Raw genomic sequence first — 20,857 nt, 5'->3', positions numbered from 1 at the left:
ACACACACACACACACACACACACACACACACACACACACACACACACACACACACACACACACACACACACTCTGATGGACTCCAGAGGCACATAAACACATTTCTGTTCTATTTTAATTCGACAGTGTTTACTGTTTGAGCCGACTCCCGGTTGTTCTGCCACATCCCTCCCACACACCTCGCTGCGTCTTCAAAGCCACAACATGTCGACTCCAGCAACAACCTCTGGAGCAAACACATACCCAAAGTGAAAGCGTGTGACAAAGCCGAAGCCACCTACCTCATCAGTGACTTTAAACCTTTTCAGCAAGGCGACAAACTTCTGCTTAATGTTGGGTTGCTGCGGAGAGAGAAAGAAGACAATGTGAGATTGATGTTCATATTTCTGTGTGTGAGGGAGGGGAAAGATGTGCTATTCATGCTCGATGACTCAGAACAGCAGCACTTAATGGATACACCACCAGGACATATTTCTGCGTGTCACATAAAGTGTTACCTCCGCAGATGTTTCCGTGCATTTCATATTGTGTTATTAAACTGGAATATGAGAGGTTGTTCCGTCGACGCCTCCCATGGCAGATGTTTGCCTGTTTAGTTATTGAACACTGAGTCATTTTGAAAGCAAGGTGGGAGCATTGATTAAAAGTGACTCAGCAGTTCAGGTTTTTTTTTAATGCGCACTTGAAGTCAAAAACATTGAAAGAAACTTTATATCGACCGCATTTTTCTACAAAAGTCAAGGAGGATAGAAGATCTTCAGCTGTTTGAACTTTTATATTGTCAACTTTATTTTAACCTTGCAATATTTGATTACGTTGGGGCAAAGGAAACAAGTTGTTAGGACAATATGGCATTGCTGATATGAATAACGTGTTATCAGTTGCTTATTTACATATGCAGCAGCTATGGAGCAACATTAATATTTCTTTAGAGTTGTGTAAACGTGCCCAATTCTCACTCTCTTTTAGCTCTGCTTTTGGTCTCTACCTACCTCATATTCCACTCTTTGGCTGCTAAATGCTGCTTTGCGTTCATGACCCACTGTGTTTGTTTTTCTGGTACTGAGCAGGAAGTGTAAAGAGGTTTTTTAAAGCTTAAAGAAATAAGACAGCAATGTAAGTGATATTTAAAAGTAGAGTTGTGAGCCGGCCAGCTTAACAATGAACTGTGAAACTACATATCTACACATCATCCATTTTGTTTTGATTAAAAATGGGTAAAAATCTTATTTAAAGAGGCCCTATTATGCTTTTTTGGGTGGGGGTTCCCTTTCCTGTAGTGTGTTATATAGGTTGTTGTGCATGTAAATGGTCTTTGGTGGACAGTATTTGGATGTGTGGGAACACATTCGTTACAACAATGATGCTCCTTGTGTAAAATCTGTATATTTTTGGTAGATAGAGATCATATCAGCTGTGGGCAAAGCTTCCATCAGCGACATTATTGGATATCTGAGTGGCTGTAGAGAGTTGTTTTGTTTTTGGGAGTCGTGTCCTCACTTGCTGCTAAAAATGTAAGAGCAATGACCTCATGCTGGACTGTGGTTATGATAATCATTCTGTGTATATGAGTGTGTTTTCCAACCACAGTTCAGAGAAAATGGTCTGTTGTAATGGCTTTTGAGTGTGTCTAATGTGTGTGTGTTCATCCCCTCAAGCAGAGCAGAAATGATGGTTATTATATATATGTATGTGTGTGTGTGTGTGTGTGTGTGTGTGTGTGTGTGTGTGTGTGTGTGTGTGTGTGTGTGTGTGTGTGTGTGTGTGTGTGTGTTATCCACAGGCGGTGGTGTTGGGGAGCAGCAGTGACAATCTCGCTGGGACTCCACAGGAGCGCTCCATTAATAACCTGCTGAGACAAACTGACACACACACACACACACACACACACACACTTTCCCCTGGTCAAATTGAAGGTCAATTGTAATGTGGAGGGTTTCCAACATGTCTGATTGTTATTCTGTGCTCCTGCTGATTGTTTGTGTAAATGTGTGTGTGAGAATGTGGCCATGCATTCCAATAATTGCGGGTGCTTGTGATGATTTGCTTCAACGTTTTCCTCCCAGAAAATTGGCCTGAATCACATGTATTGAAAGAGGGAGAGGGAGAGGGAGGAAATAGATTTTTGGAACAACAGAAAAGGGAGGGAGGCAGGGAGGCAGGGAGGAAGGGGGAGGCAGAGGAGGAGGAGAGGTTGAATAAGGTGAGGCAAGAGGCAGATGAGGGCGAGGGTTTCACTCGAGTTGAATCAATTTGACTTGAAAAGACTTTTCACAAGCAGGTTTGCCACAAATTGCTTCGGAGACAAAACAAGCAGGACATATAGAATACAGATGGATAAAGGGAGGGAGAAAGGGGGGAGGATTGATGAGGTGAGAGAGGTGTTTCTCTTACTCGGGTGATTGCGGCGTTTGAAGGGAGCTTGCGCCTCGGCTTCTTCTTCCTCACCTCGTCCTCTTCGTCAAATAGATACTGAGAGAGAGAGGGAAAGTTATTACATTTTGGGTTTTAAAGGATAAGGGTTGCGATATCTTACATTTTTATTTTATTACTGTCCGCAAATCCTATTAAAAAGACCCAAAGGCAACAATAATTTGATCCCACTAACAAGTAAAGTCTGGGAGCGTCCATTGTTGCACTTGCTGACAATGTATGTTACTGTAATCCATTCTGCAAACAGAGCACAGTCCGCCGGCTGCAGATAAGCACTAGCTTAAATGAAGAATATTAATCCACAGCTTAAAATAGTTCCCAAGAAAAAGCATCTAATCTCGTTGGAGTAGCAGTAGATAAAGACTTCAGTGCCCAGCTTTTTTGTACAGAACAGAATGCATTAAATTAGCCTTTTATAAAACATTTCACTATGTGTTTGTCTGCCATTTTTAAAGGTTTACAACAGGGACGAATAATGTCATTATTTTGGCTATTGTTTGATCGGCGATGTTAAAATTGCACTACTGAGGGTTGGTATCATAGGCCTAATCCATCAAATTAGCAGGTTGTATACAAGCCAACTGTATTTTTAATTATCAGAACCACTTTCTTTTGAGGTAAAATTAAGAATTAATAGCAAAGATTTTAGAGTTTTTATTAAATTTCCCTCCAAAAAAGCTATTGTTGAGAATTGCATCTAGCAAATTGAAGCACAGAAAACAAATGTGACGGCGTTATTTCCACGTTTCCAAACACACCTGTCCGTGGATGGGGTCGTCGCTGCCTTCCTGTTCTGACGAGTAGCTCTCTTCCTCTTCCTCGGAGTAGTTGTCGATGTCTGGAGAGCGATCTGCGGAGACAGAGGACGTTAGAGGAGACAGGAGGACAAACAGGGGAGGAGAGACAAGATTTGTTGAGGTGTCGTTCTCACCGGACATCTTTGCTTTGGGCCCCTCGTGGTCGATGGGCTGGCTGGACAGGGAGTAGACTCTGATCTCAGCGACGGGCACCGAGGCGTCCTTCAGCTGGCTGTGCAGCCCCAGGACCTGAGCCCCCTCGCTGGGGTGCTGCATCACCTGCACGGAGAAGACAACACACTACACGTTAGCATTTTCCGGTTTTATCTAGATAGCCTTCAACTGAAAAATCACAAGTTGATGCATTGTTAATCCCATTCAACATTTAAAAAATTAAAACTAGGGGAGCAGGAAGTTAAAATGTCAAAATGGTGCTTCTTAGTCGTCAGAGCAAAATCCCGCCGTCTAACATCAGGGAAAATCTATATTCAAGATCATGATATCACAGACATACTAGGTGGTAATAGTCTCATATTGTAATTTATTTTCATGTCTAACTCTACTAGAGTAAAAATGAAACATTTATTGAGCTACAATAAATTCTATGTCATTGATGGACATTGGTTTTCATTGTTTTCGATTCGGTTTTCATCTTTATAAATGTCTTTTATATTATTTTTTATTTTTCTCCAACTTCGAAAGTGCCTTAGCTTTTATGTTACTTAAATGAGATGCAAATGAATGCTAACATATTCAAATGGAAACAACAAGATAATAACTGAAGGGAAAAAAAGTCAGATATTTAAACTTCTACCAGAAATATTTCAATTGCGGTTCTCTACACACAGCGGGGATAAACACAGGATGGGATTCAAACAGCATCAGAGGGAGAGGAGCAAGAAGAGGAAGAGAGACACACCCGACATAAAGGCTCTGTAGACAGAGAGGAAGACAGGTTAGACAGCAGGAGAAGAAATGAGGACAGACGTGAAGCAGGTGTTGAGAAGAGAAAGATAAAGGAACATGGCTGCAGGGGATTAACAAAACCAGGGAAAGTTGAACATGTGACGCATACAAAGTCCTTCCTCTGCAGCAAACAGCAGCATCACGTCTCCTGCCTCTGTGTGTGTGTGTGTGTGTGTGTGTGTGTGTGTGTGTGTGTGAGTGTTTGTTGTGTATCTAACAGAGTGACACCCAGCCTCTGTCAGCAGTCTGGTCACACTCGCTGAGTTAATGAAGTCTGAGCGGCTTATTATGGAGACAGCCTGAGCCACACATCACAGAGAGACATTACTGCTGGGGTTCAGCTAACCTGCTTCAAAAGCTAATGCTAGCTCTAAAAAAGCTTCCTGTAGCTGCACATTTTAACCAAGCCCCCAGGAAGTGCGCCGGACTCTGAGGAAAATATTCGTTGTGGCCAAACGGCGGTACTACACATTGGGAAAGAGTGGTCTGTAAATCGTTTTTAAACTAAATAAACTACCCGGTATGAACATTTGTATAGCCCTTATTAAAAACATTCGGTCCTCAAGTTGTAAAATGTGCTAATAACGTTATTCTGAGAGTTCTTTTCCTCGGCATTATGAACGCGCATCTGAGAGTGGGAGCTCGGGGGCGGGGCTTAAGGGGCAACTCAACTGCGCATGCTCTATGAGCGCACATACGGGTTCTTCTGCTCTGACAGCCAGGCATGATGGGTAATCTGTGACGTTTCGCTCTCTCAAAAGTTGGGCCATTTTGTCTTCATGCGCCAATGAGCAGCTCTCATAGGAAAGAACGAGAGCCCGCCTTCCACGCTGTATCCAGTTCTTATTATACATCCATGATTTTAACCCAGGAAAAGGCTTTTATGCAAATCTGACAGGTGAAAAAAAAGAAGGTTTTCTAATACATGTTTTATTAGAATTAATTTAATTCTACATTTTCCAATCGGCGACTAAATTACCTGCAGGTTCATCTTTTAAACTTATAACGCATTATGCTTGAAACCATGCAGTGAATGCTCTCTAAAAGCATGCTTTTATAAGGTAGATAATCACATTACTGCTCAGCATTGTGTGTTCCAAGTGGAAGTAAAAGCTAAATAATATTTGTGCTAGCTGAAGTAGTGCAAATGCCAAGTAAATGGAAAAAGGTCAGAGATTACAGGATGTTGCATAATCAAGAACAACATTCATAATATGTCTCCGTAAGCAGTTCTTGATGTATTTTTGCGGAAAGGGTGCAGCAAACGTTTTCTGGCTACTAAAGACTATGGGAAATGATTGCAAAGAAAAACATGGAAGTTAAACAATGTTAATCTTAAAAATCTTGGTGAAATTTAATATGATTTTTCACCATCATGAAACTCAGATTTGATAACTTTTTGAAGAATCATAGAGCAAAATTATTCATCAAGAAAATGTACTTCATTAATTGATACTGGAAACCTGTAACCGGTTACAGACTGACAACAGAGTGAATTATGGGAAATGAAGGCAAATTCAGTGTGAAATTGTTCTGTGAGTTCTACTTCTGTTTTTATTTTGACAAACCTATACCTCGTACAAGTTTGAGTTTATAGTAAAAGTATTGCTACAGTAGTTTAGAAGTTTTCTTCACACTCCCTGCTGTCAGTGAAAACTTCGTGACTTCTGATAGAACTGAATAAACTGAAAACCTGAGTGAGTCCCCTATAGCTTTTTATTTTTCCGACCCGTTTCGAGCTCGGGGCAGAGTTCAGGCTTTTACTGTGCCTGTGAATGAAATTAGTTTGAACCCATCATGCGTACGAGTCGGCGTTCATGTCCTTTGCCCTCTCCAAAGCACAACCTGTCTGCTAGAATAGCTTCATGAATAAAAAGTGACGTTGTTTTGTATGCAGAGGCAGCAGCAGGCCAAAGGCTGGAGCAACATACTGTGTTGGAAATAAAAATACTTTTCTTAAAGTTTTGAGTTCACAAGATCTATTATCTGATTCTGATGTACTCGCATCCTATTGGGTGAATCTGGGTTAATTTGCTCTTGATAAAAGACTACTCATTAAATCTGAGGTGTTACACACTGTAAATAATTCTGACCTTCAACGAAACATCCACATGTACAGACACACACCATAAATCAGAAGCCTTTGAGAAAACGTTCTTGTTGTGGTAGACGGAGAATTGCGAGGAGCTTTTGGCAGACGAGGCCACAGACTTTGATTTATGGCGACATTTATGGCGTGCCGGAAAAAGAACACAAGGCCAAAGATTGAAATCCGAGTTTTAGTTTAAAGTGCACTAGGTGAAATTGAGTTTGGATGAAGGGTAAATGAAGGTTAAAGCTAAATATGTCCTAATAAAAGTCCCTGAATGAGAGAGAATTCCTCTTATATTCTGGTTGATATCAGGTCAGAAATCACTGTGACGACAGTTAATGAGATCAGTTCAACGGAGAGATTGGACTGCAGCAGAAGGCAGAGGCTGCATGTTTAGGGAAATGAGGCTTTGACCGGTGTTTTGTTGGGTCAACAGCTCAGATCAGTCGGGACGAGAAGAGGACGACACTTCGCTGACTCGACAACTCACAGCTTAACCTCCATCTGCTGCTCTGGAGCTGCTGAAGACACACTAAAAGGCTACGAGAGATTGTAAAAGGAAGTCTTTTCTCCATCTACCCTGCAAAAGTGTATTAAAGAGGACATAATATGCTCATGTTCAGGTGTATATCAGTATGTAGTGTCTTAATGTTCAAAAAGCTCTTTATTTTTCTCATACTGCCTGTGCTGCAGCACCTCTTTCCACCCTCTGTCCAGAGCCCAGTCTGCTCTGATTGGTTATCTTTTAAATGTAAACACATCACAAATCCCTTCTGTGCGATACATTAAGAGCTGAGTGGGTGGTGGTACCTCGGCCATGTTGATGAGACCCAGAGCGAGGGTCTTGTAGCCCAGCATGGTTCGGTTCTTGTATCTCTTCCGTCTTTGCAGCATGATCTGAAGCTTGTTGGCGTCCCTCTTCAGGAAGTGTGGGTACTGCGGGGAACAAATACACACAAATAAAACACAAGTTCAGAGCCAGACTGATACAGCGATGACTTTGTTTCCCAGGTCGTGACAATGAGGCCGATTGGTTGCGTAAGACCTCGACACCCGCAGACCTGTCTCCGGCGTGCTGAGGTGTCGAGCCACTTAGTCACATCCTCACTATGACCTAACCCGTCATTAAGGATCTGCACTATAAAAAGGAACAAAAGCCACTTCTGAAACTATGTTCAAAGCCTTGAAATCACTCCGCCGCTCCGTTTTAATAGGCTTCCTCTCCGCAGTGTAGGGAGTTGAATGTATAATGTATAATGTCTGGCTCAGTGCGCGCGCTAAGATCCACAGAGAGAAACTCGCTGACCTTTTAGCAGCATTTAGATACATGGAAATTGGAGAGGATGATTTAGAGCAGAAGAAACTCTGCTGGGATTTACATTAGTCGTGCTCGGCCTGAATGCATGGCAGGATGTTAACGCTGTACGAGTGTTGATGCATGAACAGGTCTAGGAAAACATTGTTCATGACATTGTAAGCAACAACTTGTATATGTTCAATTATTATTATATAACTGCTACTTATTTTTTTTTCCATGGATGAGAACTTATTTGATTCCTGCCTCTTACTAAGTCTATTGTTTTGCCTTTTATTTGCACTGTCCCTCTATGTATACATACACCATAGGAGGGTCAACAATAACAGATATACTTTTGTTATGCGACAAATTAAATCAATGTATTACAAAACTAACAACATTCTTATCAGCCTCACATAGCTGTAAGAGTTGTATTGTACACACACACACACACACACACACACACACACACACACACACACACACACACACACACACACACACACACACACACACACACACCACACACACACACACACACACACACACCACACACACACACACACACACACACACACACACACACACACACACACACACACACCACACATCACACATCACAACACACCCACACACATCCTCACACACCCTACTACACACCTACACAACTACAACACCACACACACACACACAACACACAACACACACTACCACAACACACACACACACACACACACACACAACACACCACACACACCACACACACTATTTGTCTAAAAGAAATACAAGAACATAGTTTTGCTTAACTTTGACGGACGGTGCCCTGATGGCCCCCTATACCTTAGTGTGTTTACCTGCCGGGAGAAGGTGAGCATGCAAGGTCGGTCTCCGTCAGGCCTGCGCAGGACAGCAGGATCTCGTTGGAGCGCAGGATTCTCTTTGAGCCCTGAGGAGGCGACGAAAGGAGAAGAAAAAACACAAAAGAGAGATGTCATGGGAGCAGGGAACGATGGAAACATTATAATTAGCAAAACCCGGGTAACTCCAGCAGAGTCAAAACAATAAACTAATCAACCACATGCAGGGCAGTGGAGCGTGGGAGGAAAGTGAGGAAAGTGACTGATAGGAAGGAAGATGGAGAGAGTAACAGCAGCAGCATGGAAAAAGAATTAAAACAGCTTAAAGTGTCTTAAGTGCAGATCACTTTGGTTTGCTTAGATAGAAAACAAGATGGAGGTGGTGGAGAGTGAACCGAAGCCAAGGAGCAGAAACTGGGAGTGGAGCCACAGCCTTAAAGGGGCCTTCAAATGTATTTACACAAAGACTATGAGAATCTGTATTTAATATTGGACAAGATGGAGATGATGGAGAGCACACAAAGCAGAATGGAGAAAACACTTAATCTTAAATATTCATCCTTAATTTCCTTGTACGATGTGAGGGTCTAAGGACAGAGGGTGTCGTTTTCTCATACTAATATTCTGCACAAACTGTGCTGTTGTATTTGCTGTAAAGTGTCCTTACTGTAAGGTAATTATTATATGTACAGCACTTTGGCTCGACCAAAAACGTTTTAAAAATGTGCTATATAAATAAAACTTGATTTGATTTGATTTGATGTATTTTTTTAATTTAACCAAAATATATCATACGAGTTATTTATTTTAGCTTGCTATCCTCTGCTGTCAAAAAGGTGTCAAATTGTAAGAAATGTAATACTGTACTGGAAGCTTCCCTCAAGTATGACAACAACAAATCATAAAGAGTAGACAAGTGTGGGGAAGTTACAGAAAGAGGAAGTGTGTCCGGATCTAATAATCTAAACTTGACAAAAAAAGAAACAACTCTTAAATTCAAATTCCACATTAAGTTACCGTTTCATGGCATATTTTCTCTGCTGGGATTTTGTGATTGAAACTATTTCATTGTTGTGAGCTTTGGGTCTTCCATCATGAACCTCTTTCCCCTCACTACTGCTGCCGTAAGCAACGTTTGTTTATTTTATTGTCCGACTGTAGAGAGGATTCTCTTACCTGCAGTTTGACGGCGATGACCACAGAGGTGAGGTCTTTATCCAGCTCCTTCAGCATGATCAGCTTCTTCAGAGTCAGGTTGAACAGCCTGGAGACGAAACACAGAAAGACTCGGATTAGAAGGCATCATGGATTGCTGGATTATTGTCTGTTTGTGTAAAGTATCACGGGAAAGCTAGTGGCAGGGTGTGGCATTGTTCAAGGAAGAAATAACCCGTTACATTTGAAAGCAGATCCAGATTTATCATGAATGTCTCTTTAAGTGCCTTTTTAGTTTTCAGGGATTTCACTTTGATGGATGATGCATACAAAGAGCTTTGCTGAGGAGTTACTACATCATTTCAACAGCATGGCAAATCACGAAAAGGAGAAATAAAGCATATATATATTCCATCTTCTTTCTTCTTCATTTCACATTCTGTCTCTCCAGTGAGCCATCGAATAAAGACAAATAAAAGGAAAAGGGACACTTGAAGAGGCCTTTAGTGCAGCTATGAGGTTGTTGTTTTTTAGACTAGAACAATCTGTTATGGCCCAGACAGGACTGGAAATGTTCAGCTATTTATGTAAGTAAATTAAATGAAGACAACCAGCATCATGATGCCTGTGTGCACGATACAAATGTTCATTTTTAGAGTGAAGTATTTCATTAGAGAACAGGCAAGCTGAAAAGTGCTAAATCTTTAATATTATTATTGTTTAATGTAGAAGACTGCCCAGTACAAGTTACCCACACAGACAGACACTTGTTCAAATCACACACAGAGACACATACTACACCAGGAGCACTTGAAATGAAATCAGAGAGAAAAGACACACACACACACACACACACACACACACACACACACACACACACACACACACACACACACACACACACACACACACACACACACACACACACACACACACACACACACACACACACACACACACACACACACACACACACACACACACACACACACACACACACACACACACACACACACACACACACACACACACACACACACACACACACACACACACACACACACACACACACACACACACACCACACACACACACACACACCACACACACACCACCCACACACACACACACACACACACACACACAGAGGTCAGAGTGTTCAATAATTCATCTCCAGGGCTTTAGAGACACAAAGTAAACCGCTGAACTAACCCTGCAGGGATTCAGAGTGGAAACAAGACAACAGACAGACAGAGATAGACAGAGAATATTATGTGAAAGGATGAGATGCAAGAAAAGGGAAAAGACAGACGGGCTGACAAAGAACACAGACAGAAATAAGAGAGGGGAGACAGAGGGAAATGACAAATACAAAGAGGAGAAGAGACAGTGATGAATATAAAGAGGAGGAAACAAGCAAGCAGTCCAAGAAGAAGTGCGGGGGGGGGCACGAGACAAGACAATTGAGCAAACATATCAACTTAGAGCTAAAGATGAAAGAGGCTGACTCAAGAGAAAGATAAGAACTGTCTCACAAATGTCAAAAATAGGTAAGTGGCTTCCAGGAACAAGACTATTTTTTTTAAATGATGAGAGGAAAGGAGAGAGAAACAGATATCATTCAATCGTTTTCTTATGATGTCTACAACTTTGTGTGATAACATACAGAATGTAATAGAGTGGTGCAGGGACGAGTCCTAAAACCCGGAAGTGAGTTAGCATTTTACCACTACCGGTTCCCTCGTCTCAGAGCCAATGGCATTTCTCCATAGGATTTTGGAAAATAGCTGGAAATAAGGTCTGTGGTTGACACAAGTTTAAGAGAGAGATCACGTTTTGTTCTACGACATTAAATACATCAGCAGTGACCCCACTGGTGATTTCTGAAGAGTTTACGTGTCTGAAAAACGATGGTTGTTAACAAGTGGCTGAATAGGACTACAGAAGTTGTCGACGACGTTGTACGTCATTACGCCGAACACGTAAACACTCCCGCTAAATTTGTTTGCCCCTGTTCTGCTTGAAAGCAAGTACCTGCCTCCTGCAAACTGTTCAAACAAACGCTTCAACTTTTACCATTTAGAATCTGTATGATTGAATATGGATCTTAAGTGGGCGTGAAGTTGAAGTCGTGCGACCCTGCTGTAGTTCCTTTATAGCATAACGTTAGCATTTTGCTTCTGGCGATTAGATTTGTGATTCGAAAATTATAAAAGTAGGGTAGACATGTGGAGATTATCCGGCTGAACAAAACGTGCATTTATCAAACGGGTTCGTTTTCCACAGATCTTATTTCGAGCTATTTTCCAAAATCCTATGGAGAACTCCCATTCCTTTTTTGTCGAGGGAACCCATGCGCAGCTTATTTCCGGGTAAATACGTCATCCCTGCACCACTCTATTCAATTGTAAAATAAAAAACACAGAAAAAGAAAACCAATATCTCAGCAATGTCGGCCCAGTAATGAAAAATAAGCAACACATTGAATAAATTGGGAGAAAATAAGCGGTAAAGAAATTAATGGAATATATCATTCCAGTATTTTAAGTTTATTTGTGAATAAAAGAGGCAATACAAAGGTTCAGCTTGGGATCAGCTACCTGTTTCACTCCACACTGGGATTTTCTGGATCACTACAAAATAAACCAAAGGCTATGAGCTGATTCAGCCTGACACCTGACATATTCTTCTCACGGCAACATACGGTGCATTCTGCCGCCGCTGCTGTTTATGTAGCATTTTAAAGCCTCTGCATCCATCAGTAGGCTATGAATCTCAGGGTAAATCACCATCAATCCCACATCTGTTATTCATTCCACGTGATTCGGGTAGTTGAAAACAATAGAAGAAAAGCAATCATCACGATCAAAAAACGTATCTCTGCAAAGATCAATAGTCCAGGCAGGTGAGAGAGAGAAGAAAGACGTGCCTTTACACAAACCAACACACTTCTAAAGCAACCTTTGATAACATCTATACAGATTAAAGGCAGACAGAGTGGACAGAAAATCATCCGAACCTGACTCCCTCTCATCTCACCTGGACTCTCCTTCCTATCCTCCCCACTTTCATCTTTCCTTCAGCGCTCTCATCCCAACACTCACATATGTTCCTGACTGCTGATGCAACCCTCAGCGACAAAAACCGAGAGCCTTTCTGCTCGGCCTCAAGGCTTTCTGGACCAGGTCGAAGCGACCAGGAGTTATAGTTTTACTATGATAGAAATGGGGCAGCTAAGTGCAGCGTGTGATCACCTGCTGGCTCTGAGTGGACTGAATCAAGGTGGAGAGGAGGAAGAAGCAGTTCGGGTGCCAGGGGTCGATCTGGGATGGGAGTGAAGTATACGGGGTAAGCCATTAGGGAGGAAGAGGGGAGAGAATGGGTGGGGTAAAAGGACTGAGACTGGAAGACGGATATGCAGAGGTGAACAGGAAGTTGTGGCTTTTAAAGTTGCATTATAAATAACCCGTTTCCGTTATTTTAAAGTTCCTTTATTGGGAACATTTATATTTCCGTGTTTCTTAAAGCAGGTCTGCTTGCCATCTGAATACTGTGAAAGTATCAAAACTCTCAATTCATCACCAAATGCACAAAGCCCTTATTCAGAACCTGTGCCTGTAAATGAGTTGTCAGGGCTTCTGTAACTTTGTGATGTCACTACTACATATTATATTAGTAGAAAGTATCTCTGCGGTGTTGTTAAAGTCATTCCCTGGCTGGATTTACGGTGCAGAGATGCAAAAGCGCAAATGCAGAACACCTGGAAACACCGACCAATCGGAGCAGACTGGGCTTTTCACAAGCGCTAAAATGGATTGTTTCAGACTAAGGGAGAAAACAGGTCAAATTCAAGCAGATGGTTCAACAACAACAAAAAAAACAATAAAGCTTGAAAACATGTTCTAGTAGAAAACTATAATACACCCTAAAAGTAAGGAGAAAGGAATAGAAGAAAGGTCAAAAACAGACCTTTAAAAAGGCCAACTTCAGATAAGATGAAGACATTTCTCCCAAATTCTGGCAACTCAGAGGCTGAAACAAGATGTTTGTCTGTTTTATTTGAAAGATTACTCAATCGTATCACATCGAATCACTACCTGAACTCATGTCTTGCGAGATTATATAGATCCCACACCTGCAACACATCTTTCATCTTGAAGGACGTTTTGTATGATGTCAATCTAGCCAGCTGGCTCACATCAGAAGGACATCATTGGTCTGTACCTGCTACGCTGCGTTGCCCTCCCAGAGTGTGATCCGTCACTGAGCTGACATGTTTATGACACCACTGGGGCCTTCGTCTTTGGACATTATAGCCGTAGGTTATAGCTCCTGGAGGGTCCTAAAACTCTTAGAACCTCCAGGGTGATGAATCAAAACTAAAATAAGATGTCACACTCGGTGCTTCCTGCCTTGAACGACACAAATCAATTTAAAAATCCTAGTAGAATTTCTGAAGACTTAATGAGGTGTTCTGCCGCATAACATCCTAATCACCTGCTCAGTGGATTGCATGACATTCCTAATCCCCTTTGAGATAAATAAATAGCAAAGCCTACTTCAATGTTGCTCAGTAAATGGACCAGTGGGACTTCTGCATTTCGACATCTGAAAAACAAGCTTCCATTAAAGCAACAAGCTGAATTTTAGTTTTACTCTTTTAGACTTTTAGATTAAGGAGAACACATCTTCTCAACACAGGAAACAGCTTAAATAGAAGCACTACATAGAAACCATAAGCAATGACCGCCACACTCTTAACTAAAGCAATGACACAATCAGCAATGACACAATCAGCCATAAACCAACAACTCCATCCTTGACTGACACTGTCACTCGTCAACACAGCCCATGAGGGGAATCACAAATTGTAATAGGTCAAAATAATCCGTGCACCACAAACACTTCCTCTCCGGTCCAGTCCTCACTTCTCTGGCCTATCTCCCCCCCCCACCGACAGTCAGTACACATTATAATCAATCTGAGCAATTGAACAGACGACAGTGAAGGAGGATTCACGGAAAAGAAACACCAGGGTTTGATGGTAAAACAAAGCACAGGTTCAAACCCCACTGCAGTCAGCATGTCGTCGTGTCCCTGGGCAAGACACTTCACCCCAAATTGCTCCTGTGGGGATTGTCCGCAGTATTGAGTATGTAAGTCGCTTTGGATAAAAGCGTCTAACAAGTAACATGTCATGTAAAAAGCAGTACAGGAACAAGGAAATAGCACCTTTGATTGACAAAATGGAGGCACAGCAGTGCGTTTTCTGCACAAACAATGACAAAGCTGCTTCTACAACGAAACAGCTGGGATATAATTATAGACTGCAATGCATAATGGGGAAAACAACAAACCAATTTGTCTTTTAGAGAGTCTAGAATTTGATTAAATTCCGATAATCAAAGGATAATTGATGATGCCAGCCTTTGATGTAAAAACATTTAAAACAATTTTAATCGTTAAATGATAAGACTATTATTCTTCATTCAAACAAATCCCATTAAATGACCAAAAAACAGCTCACCAACATATCATTTTTGTAAAAAGGCTTTCCTAAACTAGCTGGGGTCTTTTTTCACCAAACAGTAGTAATTCACGCTTTTGTTGGGGACTATTTTCAGCTGCGGATCAATACACAATTGGGTCTCCAGTGAGGCAGCAGAAACACTGCATGTAGGTTTTGGATTATAGATTAATCTGTGGATTAATTATTTGATCTGCAAATGGTGAAAACTGCTCATCACATGCGTATTCTAAAGCATAAGGTGAGATCATTAAATTGTGATTTATACAACTAATTTGTTGACAAGAAAATAACCTGGCAGCTCTAAGTGAAGTAGCTGTTTGTTTGTGACACATTTACTTCAGGGGCTAGTTTTCAGTTGAGGTGTAAAGTAGCAACTAGAGTGGCTTTGAAACACTTTCCTTTTCAGCGGGTTGTCTAAACTTCCTGACACCAGGCCCGCCCTTGACACCTACTGAGGATTAAACAACGTGTAACAAATGTTTGCAGATGTTCTTTGAGCGATGTTTTCACATGAGCGAGTCGATACGCTGTGTGTCCTTGTCTGGTAATGTGCTCCTGCGACTGTTTTGTAACACAACACGCCGCCTCGAGAACAGATCAGAGAAGCAGTTACAGCGCGCTTGACATCACATGATCAATAAAACAGAGACGCACACAGATTTCCCCCCCCCCCCACTGATTTAACTGCACTATTGATAAAGTCTGGAGCAAGCCGCAGTCACCACAAGTGAACGTTAAAGCTGAAGTGCTGAGATGCAGTTCCTCTTAGTGGCTCCAAAATAAAACAACCTTCTCTTTAAGTGTATATACATTTCCCCTTGCAACACAGTTTTACTTCTTCTAATTTTACAAAATCTTGTTCCAATGAAGAGTAGATGACTGTAGGAGTGCACAATACTTGTAGTGGGTGCTTTATTTATTGCCATATTTACTTTTTTCTCCTTTTTTTTGGCTTTTTGGTTTCACAAGGTTGGAAAAAAACAATGAAGAAATCCTGCTTCAAAATCAAACAGATTCTGCATTCATGTTTTTCAATGATTACGTATTTCTACTCAACATCTTTTCACCCGCTGATCAGTGTTTCCGCCAGACCAGGGCTGAGGGCGTGCACCCCGAGAGCCACCCCCCCGCTCTCGGGGCGGCTCAATTTTGAATTGAGCCGTCCCTTATAGATACTATCTCTTTACGTTAGTGATGGGAATTCAGGCACTTTTTAGTGAGTCATTTTACCACAGTTTACCACGGAGCCTCAGTTTCGCCGCTGCGAGGCTGGCGCTTGCAGTTCACGCGCGTGCTCCACGAGCACCCCCCCGCTCATTGCGTCCAAACCGCGCACGTTCCGTGTTGTCCTGTGGCAGGCACCGCCGACGTCGGGGAAACGATCTTCAATACTCCGAAAAGAATCCCACCAGACTCCTTTGCCCCTCCAACAGAGGGATGTCCTTTTTCCCTTTCGTCATTTCAAGCGATAAAAACACTTGATCTTCTATCGAATTATTCATTTTCTTTGGACGCCCTCGGCTCGAGTTCAGGGCGTTCCGAGCTGAATAATGGCGTCAAATGACGGCAAGACGCCCCCCTGGCGGAAACGCTGCTGCTGATATTATAACTTAATTGTTTAGTTGATGGCAAACAATAAACCTACAAGGGTTTTGATAGTGAATAAAAGTCTTTCGCTCAAGACATTTAAGAAGTAATAATTCAAATGAAGGGTTCAAAGTTCACAAAAAATGTTCTATGAGAAAACTGAAGCAAAATGACCATGTGAGTCGATCAAAAGTTCCTAAATAAACAAGTGGATCTCGAGTGGAGATTGTATTTTGATATGACAAATGCCAATTTAAAGTTTTTTCGAATGTTCAATTTGCCAATTTTCTCTTAAAATTGAATATTTTGTTGGTTTTTACTAACATTATGATTCATTAGTGACGAAAAGCTCCAAGAACCTTTGGGGGCATTTTTTACATTTTGTAGATAAAGTGGTTATTCAATGTGATGCATCCTTGGTTGTCAAGTCCACATACGGGACTTTTATCTATTTGTCCCTGGCCTGGGTTACAGTCGTTGGATATTACGTAATAAAAACAGGAAATAAATGTGTCTGCAGAGTGTATGTTTGTGTGTGTCCTTAGTGGGTTCGATCTTATACACGACAAACCGGAGAAGACCCCGCTGTCACTAATAAAGGTGTAAAGTCCCTCTGGCTTTAAACGCCAACATCCCTTTCTGTTAGTCTGTCTATTAGCTCACAAAGGAGAGGGACTCGGTGGATGAAAGGAGAGAGCTGACGGAGGTAGAGAACGGTTCAATAATGTCTATGGAAGATTGACCTCTGACATTTTGGAAAGGGCAGTCTCCAAAGAAAGACAGCGTGTGTGTCAAACACATTTGTGCACACAAACCGACACAAATCAAGCCGTAAAACAATTTCAAATATCAAACAGCTAAAAGGAAAAGGAAGCTAAAGGAAGGCACATCGGTTAAGCTTGACTTATGGATCATTAAATTGACTTATATATATCATGTTATGTTTTTTTTTCTCCAATGTATTGAATACTCTTTCGTCTGTAAAATGTCAAATAAATCGCTCAAGGTGACTTCTTCAAATGACTACTGTCTGAAACCCAAAAGATTGAATATGACAAGGCATGTGACATTTTTTTACTTTTGAATGAAGTTGCGGGATCTTCAGTTGTAAAAAGAAGAAAGACTTCAGAAAAATGTATTAAATATCTAAAAAATACAAGTGAAAAATGTGGGAAAAAGGCAAATGTTTGGCATGTCTTGCTTGACGAATGACTCAAATGATTCAGAGATAATGAAAATGTTATCAATGAATTTCCTGCCAAGCCACTAATCCATTGATTGACTCATCATTCAGCACCAGATTAGTTTAAACCACAGCTCGCCAAAAGAGCAATGATTTCCATTCCGCTTGTGATGGAAATGAATATGGATGGGATGGAAGTGAATGTCTAAATATGAAACTGCCTGTGGCTTTAAAGAGGAAGGTGCCTATGGTTCCCTTGACAACAGTCCGTCATGGGAGCCGTGACCTTGCCGGGTCGTAGCAGCAAAACAACATGCTAAGCACAAAGGGAAAACTGTCCGCCAACGACCTTGACGCCTCTTATTTATTTCCCTTCCTCAGGTTTTTCACCCTGGATTATCTGAACTCTTAACGGTATCTCAAATCCTCCCGCTTCATCTCCTTGCTTAAATAATATGGCGCCTTTCCTCCTCCCTTTGGTAATTGTGATCAATGGCAGCGCCGGTTCTATCGCTGACAGAAAGAGTAAGAGTCCTACCCTCCTTCGTTATTAGCTCCTGCACCTCTCCTCCAAACTCATTATCATTCCATTACAGGGATTGGTCCGTGCTCGACACACAGCTGGGACAAACAAACACCGTGTTGGAAACTGAGCAACACTGTCTATCAGGCGACTGACACGATATCGTGAATCGATACCAATTTCAGGCCAATTCTAAATCAAATGGAACTTCAGAACAGCAAAAACCCCAAAATCAGGTGAATGTTTCAAGGACTGAAGGCAACAGAGACTTGGGGATTTAGCTGTTGGTACAAAAAAAAGTACAATATTTGTAACAGGTTTTATGAGATAATCATGATGAATACAAAATTGAAAATATCCCACGTCTTAAAATAGCATGCATACACACTGTTTTCTGCAGAAAAGCATGTACATGATACTTAAACCTGTGTGCCACTTTTATGTACTATATCATGTTAAATAAAAACATACAAAATGACTTTTAATGACAATTTGAGGAGAGGATCAGTCATTTTGGAAAGCTCAAACTAAAGCTGAAAAATTGAAAAAAATGTTTTAGTTGGTGGAAAGCAGAGCTGTCACTCAAGCTTTCCTTTATTCTGAAAGCCTTGCCAATGACGCAGAAGGAACAGTTAACTAAAAGGACTGACAATGTCACATTTAACGTTAGCCTTTATTGACAGTAAAGAAAGGAAACATGGGGATTGAGAAAAATGGAGGACATGCAACAAAGGACTCTGGCCAGAATCCAATGTGGCTTAACCACTCGGCTGCCAGGAAACTCTGACATTTACCATCTTATAAATGCAATATGGTCAAGTTTCCTAAATGTATTTATATTGTAAAGACAATGCAACCGGAACATGTGACACTGACTCAGCATTGCAACATGCGACAGTCTTGTCTTAGATTAGATTAGAGAACACACACACACACACACACACACACACACACACACACACACACACACACACACACACACACACACACACACACACACACACACACACACACACACACACACACACACACACACACACACACACACACACACCACACACACACACACACACACACACACACACACACACACACACCACACACACACACACACACACACACACACACACACACACACACACACAGCACACACACACACACACACACCACACACACACACACACACACCACACACACACACACACACACACACACCACACACACACACACACACACACACACACACACACACACACACACAGTGAGTGCATTTTAGTGTCAGCACTTGAAGCTAGCCAAACACTATTTCACACCCCTTCCTCCACTTATTCGCCACCTTTCGCCACACGGATAACTCTGATCCGGGTAGATTTATGGGAGAGCTCTGTGGCCTTCACACACACCTACGTGACCAGACACATTTAAAAAAAAAAAAAAAGGGTAAAAATAACCCAATGACTTGACTGAACAAGTTGATTCAATACACTCACAATTAGAATGTGTGTGTGTGTGTGTGTGTGTGTGTGTGTGTGTATTTACAGGCTTTAAATATCACATGGGGGCTTTTTGATCCCGAGGTCCTGATTAAGCTTATTGGCAGTCTCCACACACACACACACACTAATGTTCAAACGGAGAAACGAAAGACAAATATGCTCATACAAATTAACTTGCGCATGGAAACGCTATTTAAAGACCAATACGGGCAAGAATGGAAGACCGAATCAACAATGTCTGTTAGTGTTCCCCCTCACAGGCGGCAAAAATAAAAAGCACTTGGTTCCTCACTAACAAGAGTCTTAAAATAGCTCTCGGCTGAGTGGAGACAGCCTGTAAAGATGTCAACAGTTTGGCAGAGAGGAAGCTTTTTATTCCTCCTTCTCTTGCTTTTAAATTGAGATGCAAACAGTAGAAGTGAAATGAAAACACATCTCTATGTGGATTCTTAAAAGAGAGGATGAGTGGCAGCACAGCAGGAGCACAACATTCAGGATAGTGTTTTTGAAAATGGTTGATTTAAATAGTTCTGCTAGCTTACACAGGACACAATGTCGAGTAATTTGACTACAGAGTTGACTGGAGCAATAGTTGCTGCTGGATTCAATGAGTTGTTAAAAGACATAACAAGGCAGCTGCTAAGGATAGTTTTCACTGTTTGTCAGTTATTAGTTATATTAAATATGAACTGCTTTATTCATTACATTTTAGAAAATATATTTTTTAAATGCCCTACATTTCAGAGCCAAAGCCGGCCTATTCAAATTGTCTGTTTGGTCTGACTGATGCCCCTTTCACACCGGCGCTTTTCCAGCTCCTGCTCGGAGCTGGAGCTGGAAAAGCGCCGGTTTTTCCTGTTCACACCGCAGCGGCGGCGCGTCATAGCTCCAGAATGCGGTTCACTTCCAGCTCCAAAAAATTGTCGGTCCAGAGGCAAGA

The 20,857-nt window shown here is 41.6% G+C and overlaps 1 protein-coding gene across 1 annotated transcript in view; it reads right to left on the bottom strand.

The window, feature by feature from the left end:
• LOC117498101 (phosphofurin acidic cluster sorting protein 1-like) overlaps positions 1 to 20,857 on the bottom strand; it is a 52,070-nt gene that overhangs the window by 10,860 nt on the left and 20,353 nt on the right. The window contains 8 exon segments of the mRNA XM_034150173.1: positions 283 to 342; positions 2,396 to 2,473; positions 3,193 to 3,284; positions 3,366 to 3,510; positions 7,100 to 7,225; positions 8,441 to 8,461; positions 8,464 to 8,532; positions 9,620 to 9,707. Coding sequence (XP_034006064.1) covers positions 283 to 342; positions 2,396 to 2,473; positions 3,193 to 3,284; positions 3,366 to 3,510; positions 7,100 to 7,225; positions 8,441 to 8,461; positions 8,464 to 8,532; positions 9,620 to 9,707 — 679 coding nt within the window.

This window comes from Trematomus bernacchii, unplaced genomic scaffold, assembly GCF_902827165.1.
Source record: "Trematomus bernacchii unplaced genomic scaffold, fTreBer1.1, whole genome shotgun sequence".
Lineage (NCBI taxonomy): Eukaryota > Metazoa > Chordata > Actinopteri > Perciformes > Nototheniidae > Trematomus > Trematomus bernacchii.
Note: the sequence above shows the minus strand (reverse complement) of the source record. Positions and strands in the feature narration are given on the sequence as shown.